We start from the raw sequence: 12,530 nt of genomic DNA, 5'->3' as shown, positions 1-12,530 counted from the left end.
ACACATACGTAATTACTTTTAATCATATTTTTAAATAAAATTTAAATTTTGCACTTAAAAATAATAAACTAGACTCGCAAAAGCAAAAATAAAAATTTAGTTTTATTTTTTACTCTAGCTTGAGCAAAAATTATTTCATTCGATCTCGTCTAAGCAAAAATCTTCTCGGTTAAGCGAAAACGGACCCAAGAGCACCCCAAAATTCATCCCATTTTCGCTTGAGCGAGATCCCCTCTCGCTTAAGCGAAAATGGATCCGAGAGCATGAGTTTAGGGTTTAGGGTTTAGGGTTTTTATCCAATTCTCTTATAAGCGAGATATGCAAAAAAATAGTTTGTAAAATCTTATCTATTTCACACTTTCACCGAAAATTTTCATTGAAACGGTTATGTTATCAAATATACTAAATCAAAGTAACAAATTCTCTGCTAGAGTTGGATAATTGCTCTAATATAACTACTATATAAAATCTAAAATACCATATATCCAATATCTCTAAATCAAAAATAAACAACCAATACTCATCAAACATTACCCTTTAAGTGATTCATCAAACTATTCAAATACATTAATTTACTTATTCAAATAAAAAGCAATATAATTCTACAACATCTACCATTTCAAGAATTTCACATTCTAATCTCAATCAAATTCTAATATATTAAAAAACAAGCAATCCTGCAAGAAAATTGGAATTGGTGACCATGTCACCCCCACATCCAAATCTTCTAACTTAGGGTTCTTTTGAAAAGAATAAAACTAGCTTCCCTTACCAGAGATATTGATCGGAAAAATTTGTAGAAATCACTGTTAATAGTCCAATCGTCAAACTGATGAGTGAGGGAGGTTAGAAACTAAGAGAGAAGGTACAAGAAAGAAAAATAAAATTGGAGAGATGATAGTTCTTTTAAGATGAAACCTAAATAATTGAATTTTCTATTTATATACTCTTTTCACTTTATTAATAAAATATTTTGGTGTTATTTTAATTGTACCACTTTTACTCTAAGACTATATTTTTCGGTCCTTCCTTACACTTTATTATCATTAAAATTTATTATAATTAGTGAATCTCGTTACTTAACAAAGTTTAATTATATAATTAATATTAATATTTCATAAATTATTTTTTAAAGACAAAAAGTTTATAATCATTTATCAATTTGAGAGTAATTATTTGTTATTCAAAATTTAGATTCTAAAAATTAAATATCTAAAAAGTTGACATCTAACATTAGACAATAATGATTAAAAATTCAAAGCATAATTTATATATAGTAATTAGAAAAAAAAATAGTTTCTAATTTTATTTTTTATTAACCAAAAATTAGTCATTTAAATTGACTTAAAAAAAAGATGTTTCTAATTATATCTTAATTAGAACTAAACAATTTTTTAATAAATAAACAATTTTTATAATTATAAACTTTTAAAAATATAATTGACATTACAATTTTATATTAATAATAGAAATCATTTTTAAGATAAAAAAAATCAGTTTCTAAAATAGTTTCTAATTTAATTAATAAAATTTAATATACTGTTTATATTATACTTACTAATATACTAATTATACTTTATATGACACATAAAAATTTGATTAATTTACATATTTCAACGCTTTTAAAGTATTTCTAAAATTAAACTTCTACTACAACCACAATTAATAAGCCTTTTTATGAAATTTTAAGTTTACCCTTAATATTATATTAATTTTAATAAATGAAATACGATTTAAAACTTTAATATATATGATTTTTTTAAAACTATTGTCTTATTGCTCCATTCATACACTTAATATTATAATAAATTTAATAAATATAATATTGTTAAAAAAAATTAATATATTCAATTTAAAAAATACTATTTAAAAAAATCTTAAATATATGTATATTACAGTATACTATATTTTTTATAATATACTATTCTAATTGTATACTATAGAAACTATTTTCAGTCAACTCTTAATAAAAGATCTTTTAATATTATATTTATAATTTTGAATTACAAAAACGTGTTTCCAGAAGAAAATCACACTTCACTCGAATTAAAAAAAACTATTACAGTACAATAGTATTGAAATAGTAAAATAAATTTCAATAAAATATTAGCACAGTCTTTATTTTTATTTTAAAAATTATAAATTTTAGTAAGAGAAAAGTGATATTATAATACTAAAAAATTAAAAAATAATTCATTCAAAGAAAAATTATAAAATTTTGTTTAATAAAAATAGTAATACAGTGTTACATAAACAATTTTAATAATAACATAGCAATTTTCCAATTAATTATGAAATTGAACCTAGGCGTGACCTAGTGCCCAAACCCCTGGCTCCCTCGCCGCGCTGCGAAAGCCACAACCAATCTAGCTCCGCCGTCGAACTCGCTCGCCACCGTTGAACTCACTCGCCACCGTCGCGTCTCACTGTCGAGTACCTCTCTTTCTCTTCCTCTTTCTCTTTCTCGTCTCTCACGGTGATTCTGTTTTGTTCTCTGTTGTTCTGAGCAAACCTTTTCAATGTTACAGTGAAATTGTTCGCTTCGAATCTTTCTTTTTCTAACTCTTAACTGAAACTTGCTGACTTCAAAACAAGATTGAAGTAATGTGTAAAATATTCTATAAGTTAGCTCGTGCATGAACTAATTTTAATTTATTTTTAAGATTTTTCATTTTTATCTTAATTTATTTTTTCTCTGTGCGTTTGGAGAGTTTGATCCAAACAGACTCGTAAGTTGTTAAAGTGAGATTGAGTTGTTCTTAATCATAGCCTAGGTTGTTTGATGGATTTGAGTTTTCTTTCTTAGTATTGTTAAACCGCATTGAAATTTTACATGGTCAACATGGATGCACATAGCATTTCTGCAAGTTATGGCTATAGGATAGGTATAATGTGGAAGCTCTGCCTTTTATAATTATTGATAAAAATCCTGGTCGGAAAAGAATTTTTGTTTCAAATATTTAGGAGGCTTTACCTGTGCTATATTCTTTATATTGACTAATAATTGAGCTTTGGTACTTATGTTGAAATGAAATTGTAGGCCTTGATGGCGTATCTCTTTGACCGGAATATGTTTTGTGAGGGAAAAAAATGAGTTTGGAATGCCGATTTTTGTCTTAAAAATGGTGATTTAGAACCTCAAAATAGCCGCTGTTTCATTATTAGTCTCATCTTTGTATTCTGAGTTTACATTAAAGTTGCTTTTGTCTTGAGTTGCATGATTTATGGTACTATTCTTGTGCACAATAGATATATGATATTATGCATGATATCGAAAGGGATAAATGCCAGTGTAATGTTTACACTGGAAGATGATTGGTATCGTGGACATAAGGTTGCATGCTTTTAGCTGTTTTCCAAGTTCACAAGTTTAGAACTTATAGCTTATAACACATCTATTTAGTGCCTTTCTTGATCAAAGAAGCTTCTCATTATGTGAGTTATTAATTTTATTTCTACACTTATTACAATCTATAATTCAGGCAGTATGTTGGTATGTTGTGTGTGGGCAAGATTATCTTTAAACTCTTCTGTATAAGTCATGTCTGGACTCTAGATCAGTTTCTATTTTAGAAAAAGCTAGTTAAATGAAGCCTTGCACTTCATGGAGGGCTTGTCCTTCAACACAGACATCAGGGTGGAATGCTCTTGCCAATTTCTGTGGTTTTTTTTTTTTTTTTTTTATCTTCTGCTCTCTCTTTTCAGTCAGGGATAGTGGAAGTATATTTCTAGATCACATAGATAACATGTAATTGTGGAAATGCTAAGATTAGCAACCAGAAATATCATACTTTATGATGCCATTTAATGTTAATTTTTTTATTTAATAATTATATGATCAATTTCAGAGCATTTATGGAAAATACAACTATTGGTGATATTGTATGAATGTTTCTTACAATCTCACACTTTCTGCAACTACACCATTAAATCTCTTTTGACTATCTCCTTCACTCCTCTCCTATTCCTTATGTACATGTGCATTGTGCATGAGATTTTTCATTCTGCTTAAATAAAACTGCCTTTTTTGGTTGACTCAGGTGCTTTGTGATCCTGGTGACCTTTTCCTGGGATGCATTTTTCGCCTGGTGTTTTATATCTTTTCGAATAAATAATTGCAATATTCCACATTAAAATTGTTTGTGAGTATATCCTTCCTCACCTTTTTGGTTTATTGATATGGGCTGAGGTGTATAATGTATGGTGTTCTTGTATTTTGGTATGTGTGACATGTTTCATAATGTGTGATAATTCAAATTAGCTTGCTTACCCTCCCTTTTGCCCCATGCTTCCTTCGTTCTTCATAGAGGAAAACGTCACCATTTAAGACTTTTGTGTTCTAAAATAGAAGGAACACTTGAAGATATCTCAGTGGGAGAAAGCTGGGTATTGAAACTTTAGAAATACAACCACTTTATTGCTTATGTATTTGGATTTGTGAGGTTAGGAATTTTTCACTAAGTAATATTTTAGACAAGGAATGCAGTTTTGGGGGAAGCAATGGGTTTGCAGAATTCTGCAGGCCTGGGAACCATTGCTTAGTTTTGCTAGATGAGTTTTGTTCATTTTCAAAATAGGTGACACTTATATGTCAATGTTTTTGCAGTTTGTTTAAATAATCCATTTCTGGAACTATACAAGCAGAAGACATGGAAAATCAACCAAAACAAAACCAACAATCAACAAGCTCCGCACCTCCCATCCAGAAAAATGAGGAAGATCAAGCAGCCAGCACTGCAATGGGCTTGAAAGAGTCATTGGAAAATCAATATCTAAAACTCAAAGAGCATGCAGAAACATACCCTTATGTTTGGGCTTCCTACATTGTTGTATATGGTGGCCTTGGTCTCTGGACTGCCTATAGATGGAGAAAGCTTCGCAAAACCGAGGACAGAGTAAGAACTCTTCATGAAAGACTTCGGAAGCTAGTTGAAGCTGAAGAATCTTCCAGCTCTACCAAAGTGATTGAAAAGGGTTCTTCTGATAAAGCTTCCAAATAGTTTACAGTAAGAAAAATCCTTATCATGGTCAAGTTGTCTAATCTACTTTTATCAATATCCCTGAAGCTTACCGTTGTAGTTGTCTGGGGTATGAAATAAGATTTTGTTTTGCTCTCCTGATCAACTCATTCATTAGAGGAAAATACTCAATTATATTGATCTCTTAAAAAATTGTTAAAAACTATATGATATCTTTCTTCCTAAGGTGGGGACAATATCATTGCACTGTGCACGGTCATAGACCTTCAGTTTCTATATTGATTAGAGAAGGACCAGTTCATTTTTTGCTATTGTGTGAAAAAAAAAATAGTATTTACAATGCTGGTAACTTGTATATTGCAAATACATTTGAGCTCCATTTCAGAACCCCGTGTTAATCAGTTAAAAAATGCTATATTCTCTTTTGCTTAGTTTTCACATAATTGTATGGATTTACCTGTTAAGACATTGCTCTTATTATCTTATTTACTTTCTATCGGTGTTTTTGTATGTTCCCTGCTTGCTTCACTAATATAGTAGGCTCAGATCATACATAGCCAAATAAAAGTAAAAATACCAAAGTTCTGTGTCCGAGCTGTTAATTGGTGTATATCATATTTTTGACCGTTTGGGTGAATAATGTAGCTTTGGAAATTCACTCCTAGTGTAAACAAATCTGTGGATGGACTGTGTTTAAGGTAACTGTCAGCAGCAGAGGGAACACTGTGGTCCACTGGTGTCATGGTCACCTCCCAGATTTTGTCTAAAATTTTATAAAAGGTATTTTTCTGGCAGCTATTTCTATCACATTCCATAACTCCCTGGGCAATTTAATTTGGTTAGTTCTTGAATACATGATCTCGACACAGAAACAATGACTGGAATATAACAATAGAGATTCTGCTAAAAAACAAAATGCTTCAGTTCTTCTCCAATACATTTATGACTTCATTAAACAAGTTTCCTAGCAGCCAACAGTGGTGCTTGCTGTCTGTTAGTATTAATTTTTAATGAAATTGCAGATTTTCTTCAACAATGTATAATAAATATACAGATTAAAGAATTCTGTCACATAAGGAATGATACCTATGTTTTGTTTAAAATCGAACTATCAGCCATTGTGACAGTCATGAAGGGGCAATTTCTTTTTTAACACCTTCTACCTTCTTAATCTATAGGTGTGTAAAAGTTCAAATTGTCAATGGATGAAAATATTTTAGATTCTACAATAAGAAAATCTAATCTGGATTATATAATTCAAAAAATACATTTTCAAATATATCTTGAATTACACAATTTAAAAATTAATTGCATACTTTGAAAATGCATAATTCAAAATGTTTTTGGACTGTTTAATTTGAAAATATATTTTAAATTGTACAATTTAAAATACATGTTCAGATTAATATATTTTAAATTTTATGTTTCCAAATTAACATATTTTAAATTTTACTAATTATATTGGATTATCCAATCCATATAATGTATTATAGATTACGTAATTTAAAAATTCAGAATATATTTTTAAATATTGAAAATAATCCAAAATACATTTTTAAGTGAAGTAATTTAGAATATGTTTCAAAACTTTGGAATCTGAAAATGTAAAATATGAATATTTTATACAATCTCCCGAAAGATACATAAATAAATCATATGGGTGAAAAAAAATCAATTGTCCAATAAGGTGACATTTGCACTGAAGCCCTGAAAGTTCAACCCAATGAAGCTTTCTTAACCCATAGGGGAGAAGTTTCAAGATTTCAATTAGGAGTTATTTGCATAAATTTCTTTATAAATATTAAAAAAAAACAAAATTTTTCAGAAACTAAAACTAAGATATATATGAATATTAACAAAAATCAGATTTTGAAAAAACTATTACAAAAATAGATTTTACAACTTAATTATCCTGATACAACAGACTTGGGAAACAAATCCTCCTTCATAAGTTGATTCATTGTCTAAGAGATTGATTTGAGAGGGAAAAAATGTTTGAAAATGAAAACTTATATGTTATTAAAAAAAATTACTTGCGTACAGATATTTATTTGTGTACTTAACCAAATTAAATCCAACTTTTGGCATGTTTATCTTGAAGGATATAAAAGTTTTACTTATTCTAAAGTTTGGAGCTAATGAAAAATTAAATTGGCTAGATAAATAGACAGATAACAAATATAATAGGAAGAAAGAGAATGATTTTTTTTTTTAAAAAAAGGAAAATAATTTGTAAATAAAAATAATGGGAGATTGAAAATCTTGAGGGACCCAAACTGGTCTTATCTTGAAGAATCTCTTCACTGAATTTAACTTTAGCATTGAATAATTCCATTTGAAGCATCTGAATTTTATTGTATATAATTCCTCGACTTTAACTTAAACACATTGATGAAAAAAATTACACTGTCATCTAATTATAAACTATCATACATAGTGATAAGATTATTAAAATTTACCATGATTACTTTAAAAAGTCACACACTCTTGATCCATTGATTTATTTTTTTTACAATTGTAATGTTTAAAGAAATTTAGCATGCACCACATTATAAAGTGCTTATTAGTGTGAAACTATGTTTTTTTAACTTCAGAAGAAAAGGAAAGAGTTTGATAGACAGAAAGAGAATGGTTAATAAAGTATTGAACAGTATCAGATCTAAAAATGATGTGGGTCAGTGATAATGGAACATAGTGAAATTTCAAAATAGTTAGAAAGAGAGTGACATAGATTGTGATTGTGTTGTTAAAATTTGTTTGGTATTTGAGAACGATGTCTGCTACAAAACCACATGTGACCAGTATCTAATTTGAAAAGACAGATCCCAAGGATATTCTTAAAATAAATCTAAATGCCACATTCATTTTTCTGTTTTTATTATTTTTTTAATATTTTGTTTGGATATGAGAAAAAGAATTTGATGAAGTAAAATTGTTTGGGTTAAGTAAACAGAGTTTAAAATTTAAAAAGTTATAAAATTTATGAGTGAGGTAAATACAATTATAATTTTTTAAAAATAAAAGTAAGAATAAAAAATTTATTTTTATATTTAAAATTTATTAAAAAAGTCTTTTATTTTTGTGGTTCTAATTATGATAAATATTTTAAAGTTTTATATAAGCCTAAATATTTAAAAGAATAGGACATATCTAATAAGTATACTGTGAAATCATAGTCAAAACTCAAAGATCAGAAACATAAATAAATAAATGCTTTGGAATGGGTCCTTCAACTGTCACTCTTGTCTGTTTTTTATTGGAGTCTGTGTATTGCATTAACAATTTCAATATGTATACATAATACTTTTTTATTTTAAAAGTAATTACCATTTATAATTGAATGATTCTATAAAAATATCTTTGAATTTATAATTTTGAGATAAAGGATAATTACATAACCATTAAGCTTTTTGTATCAACCTCTTGTATAAGAGACTGAAACCAGTTAGAAAGGGACAAAATTTACATTTATTTTTGTTTTACTATTATAAAGACAATTCTTTTTACAAGAGATTATTTAAAATAAAATTTTGTCATTTTAAGATGCTAAAACAAGCACATGAAAACTATATTATCATTTTAAAAATATGTGATTCTCTGAAAAGAATTCAAAGAACCTACCCTAAATCATAAGGTGTTATTACTCCACCATTTAGTTGGTCATTGTTTCCTATGGAGAGAAAAAATATTATATGACAACACACAACAAAAAGTTAAACTTTTTGGCTATTTTTTAAATTTTTTTTAAAGAGTTAATTATTATTATCATTAATGCAAATGTTAAACATGCCATTCTTAATAATAAAAAGAAGTTCAATGTATTTTAGTTTTTGAAAATCAGTTCCACTTCAAACTATTGCATCAAAATATAGCTTTATTTATTTAGATTTAGTTCATTCCCCGTAAATAATATAGTAAACAATTAAAGTAATAAAAATCTAACTTTAACAAAAATCAATTTTATGTATATATTAAAAATAAAACAAATAAAAATTACAAAAATTAGTTTTATTTTATATATATATATTTCTTTGTTCTTAAAGAAAGAAGTGTCTATCCATTGAATTTGCACAAAGCAAATGATACATTGGAAGAAACAAAACAACACTTTCCAAACTCCATAAATGCTTATACCCTTTGATTGTCCCCTTTAATATTAGCACATTTATGAACCTCAGAGTATAAATATAATTATTTGAATGAATTTGACCACCAAAAAACACATTACTAAGAAACTAACTGAAGATAATATTAATTCATGCTACTAGGTACAAGAAACAGTTTATTATTATGTCACTACCAAAAATAATATTTAGCTTAATAATTTTCTGGTAAAGGTATTTATTATCATCATTGTTTGTTTCAAAACCAAGTTATATTAATTTATGCTTCTGTGTAGCTATGCAGAACTTTTTACTGGTTGTCATGAAACTGTGGGGACATGGAACAAATAGATGGTCCCAAGAATAAAATTAATAGTATTCCAAATTTCAAACTTAAGAAACTTAAATTGATGAGTGCACTTTAAATTAACATAATGTCTGATCCCCACTGAAGATAAATACAAGATAATGAAATTACATTAAAGAAGAAGAGCTGCAAGATATACCATATACCCCCTACACCCTACAAATCAGAAAGACATAAAAACTCTAAACTACTCAGATATAATAAATTCCTAAACATATCCTTCCCCTTGTAGCTTCTTGAACAAGAACCTAAAGCAAAGTAAATGGTTAGTGACAGCTTCTAGTTGTTAAAAATACATGTCAAATACCCTTGAAATCCACATTATCACCATATGACACTGAAGCTTATCATCTTAGTGGAGTACTGGGACCCATTCGTACCGCCCAGGCAGAGGTACATCATTGACAATGTCGAAATTGTACCTGAAAAATTCAGACAATTTATACATAAGCATAGTACATAATTACATTAATAAATCAAGAAGAGATCAAAATAAAACCAGAAGTAAAAAACCAAAAAGGACTTGTGGGATAAGAATACATACTTTTCCATAAACATTTTCTGTTGCTGCTTCTCTGCATAAGAAAAGAACTCCTCCAACTCATGAGCCGGTGGAATGTTTCTTTGTATGTGTTCATGCTTTATTTGGAGCGTCCTTTGCCTTGTGGTTGAACCAGGGGTATGAATGGCATTTGGGTCCCTTATTAAACTACAGGGTGTGCTTTCTCTAGTGCTTCTGTTTAAACATAATAAAATGCTGATAAAGATAAACTTATAGAAAAACAAAATAGCAGCCATATATAAATATAAGTGCTGACTTGGAATCAAAAGTTTCTACACCAGAAATTGCATGCTAACCGCTGACAGGAAAATAAGTGAGAGAAAAAACAGATAATTTTTTCTCCAACAATCTCCTACAGCTCAGTATGGAACTAGAGACAAAATTTGCTACTAAGAAAAAGTAACTGGCATTTATTGGGACAAGTTCTGACTCAGTGGGCTCATGCACTAAAAAAATACAAAGAAAGAGACGGCCAAATCTTTCTCATTTCACCGCAAACCCAAATAGGAATCCAAAAAAACATCAATCTGCTACTTGGCCCCATGTAAATGACACATCATTGCTAACACGAGTCATAAGAGTTACGGCTGCTCCTACCACTAAACTCCAATTTTTTTCAACTTGACCATTTACAGAGGGCTAAGCTTCAGGGTCATGCCGGTTCTTGCAGATCCAAAGTAAAACAAGACAATCAAGCTTGAATACATTTTGGAGTCACGACAGAAACATCTCTAATTATTAAGCTTTTAAAGTTCATCAAAAATGTTGAGAAAAACATAATAGAAACAACAAAAGGCATAGAATTATAACTGCATGAAAATTGGGAGATTAATGTACAACAAAATGCACTCAATTTGAAGTTGGGAGATTTTTTTAATCAATTTACACAACTCATTTTCCACTAAGTGGGTTCTATTTACTTTGAAAAAAAAAACCTGAAAACTTATCAATACACTACATTTTTGGCTCGAAGGATTCAATATGCGGGATAGTTGTCACAATTAAAGAATGACATGCACACATTAATACTGCAGAAAAATACAAGTTGCAGTAACTATCCCGAGGACATGCATGCTGCAGAACCTATCACAAGTCACACACAAGTCACAAATTTCAGCAACCCGTTGTACAAACAGAGCTTTATCTCAGCACCTATACTTGACAGAGTCAAATCTAAGACATGATTACTCAAAATAACCCAATATTATGGGACTTAAGGTTAAACAACGACGGTTAATAATGACAACAACAATAAAAAAAAACATGAGAATCAAAAGAAAGGTAAATTTCAAGACAGAATATCACTTTTTTACTCAATATCCTTCCACCAACACATATGGTTCCCGCTTCATTTAAAGTGCAACACACGAGAATTCAGAAAACGCAAATTCAAAAACTAAAAAAACACAATAGGGAGAAAACAAAAGATTAAATAATACCAAAACAGGAGAAATTTTTTTATATAAACACCCTCGTGAAAATTCACAAAATCAAGGTAACACTTGCATGCAGCAAATAAAAGTTAGAAAAAAAGTCCCTCAAATCATTTTAAAATGTTGGTTTTAATTCTTATAAAAAAAAGTTTATATGTTTTTACTCTGAAATTTCATAAATAAACCCGTGTTTAAAATCTCTAAATTTCACTAAAATCGAACTATGAAATTCTTTTTTACTACAAAAACACACCTTACCCCCCAAAAAAATCAACACCAACACATGCATGAAGCAGGAAAAACCAGTAAGATTCTGAAGCAAAAACCTAAAATAACATGTCCACAAAATATTTAAGAAAAAAAAACTCAAACAGAAGTACCAGAGTCACGTTACAGAGGGAAATGGTGAATCTTTTTTCAATAAAACACACGAAGAAAACAAAATCCAAAAAATGAAGGAAAAAACAGAGGAGAAAAAGGGGGAAATTGAAGAAAGGGAATTCCAAACGAATATACCTTTCGTCTCTGCCTTCAACGTCTAGGAAATTTTGGCCAAGGGAGCATTCAGCGTTGTCATCGTCTAAAGGCGAGAACTTTTCAGCGGAGCGGGACAAGGGCGTTTTGGAGAGGGCAGTTTGGGATAGGCGGGAATTGGAGGCGGAATCGGCGGCGGCACAGCGACGGGACTTTTCCGGGATGGGAGGGGGCAGCTTGAGGAGGCGGCGGCTGCGGAGCTGGAGGTAGGCGGCGGAGTCCGGAGTTTGGGGGGAGTTCTGGAGCGCGAGGGTTTTGGCGCGTGTACGGACGCCAAGGTTGGAGTGCGGCGGCGGTGACTCCATGATTAGGGCGGCTACGTCACCGGCGTTTTTAGATTTCTTCATGTACTTGCCCATTTGATTGAGAGGGAAAATGGAAAAGGAAGAGAAAAAATTAAGAGGGAAAAGAGTGAGAGAGAAAAACAGAAAATGGCATGGGCTAAGGAGAGAGAAAGAGAGAGAAAGAAAGAGAGAGAAAGAGAAAGAGTGAGTGAAGAGAGGGAAATTTGTAAGTGTGAGTGAGAGGGAAGGGAGGGATTGAGGAGCTTTT

General features: G+C 30.0%; 2 protein-coding genes across 4 annotated transcripts; one reads left to right on the top strand and one right to left on the bottom strand.

Moving 5' to 3' along the window:
• The first annotated feature begins 2,275 nt into the window (after positions 1-2,275).
• On the top strand, positions 2,276-5,410 carry LOC137826278 (uncharacterized). Of its 2 annotated transcripts, XM_068632188.2 has the most exons (3): positions 2,276-2,433; positions 4,041-4,142; positions 4,607-5,410. In XM_068632188.2, the coding sequence occupies exon 3, from the start codon at positions 4,650-4,652 to the stop codon at positions 4,998-5,000; it is 351 nt and encodes a 116-aa protein (XP_068488289.1). In that variant the 5' UTR covers positions 2,276-2,433; positions 4,041-4,142; positions 4,607-4,649; the 3' UTR covers positions 5,001-5,410. The 2 variants fall into 2 exon arrangements, with proteins under 2 accessions (XP_068488289.1, XP_068488290.1); XM_068632189.2 differs by lacking the exon at positions 4,041-4,142 and having other exon boundaries at positions 2,296-2,433.
• Positions 5,411-9,467: 4,057 nt separating this feature from the next.
• On the bottom strand, positions 9,468-12,530 carry LOC137826416 (cyclin-dependent kinase inhibitor 4). Of its 2 annotated transcripts, XM_068632375.2 has the most exons (4): positions 11,961-12,494; positions 9,994-10,185; positions 9,778-9,871; positions 9,468-9,697 (listed from the first exon to the last, which is right to left on the bottom strand). In XM_068632375.2, the coding sequence occupies exons 1-3, from the start codon at positions 12,335-12,337 to the stop codon at positions 9,802-9,804; spliced, it is 639 nt and encodes a 212-aa protein (XP_068488476.2). In that variant the 5' UTR covers positions 12,338-12,494; the 3' UTR covers positions 9,468-9,697; positions 9,778-9,801. The 2 variants fall into 2 exon arrangements, with proteins under 2 accessions (XP_068488476.2, XP_090150449.1); XM_090294323.1 differs by having other exon boundaries at positions 9,468-9,871; positions 11,961-12,530.

This window comes from Phaseolus vulgaris, chromosome 8 (genome assembly GCF_051622355.1).
Source record: "Phaseolus vulgaris cultivar YP4 chromosome 8, ASM5162235v1, whole genome shotgun sequence".
Classification (NCBI taxonomy): Eukaryota; Viridiplantae; Streptophyta; class Magnoliopsida; order Fabales; family Fabaceae; genus Phaseolus; species Phaseolus vulgaris.
This window is presented reverse-complemented; position numbering and strand designations above follow the sequence as displayed.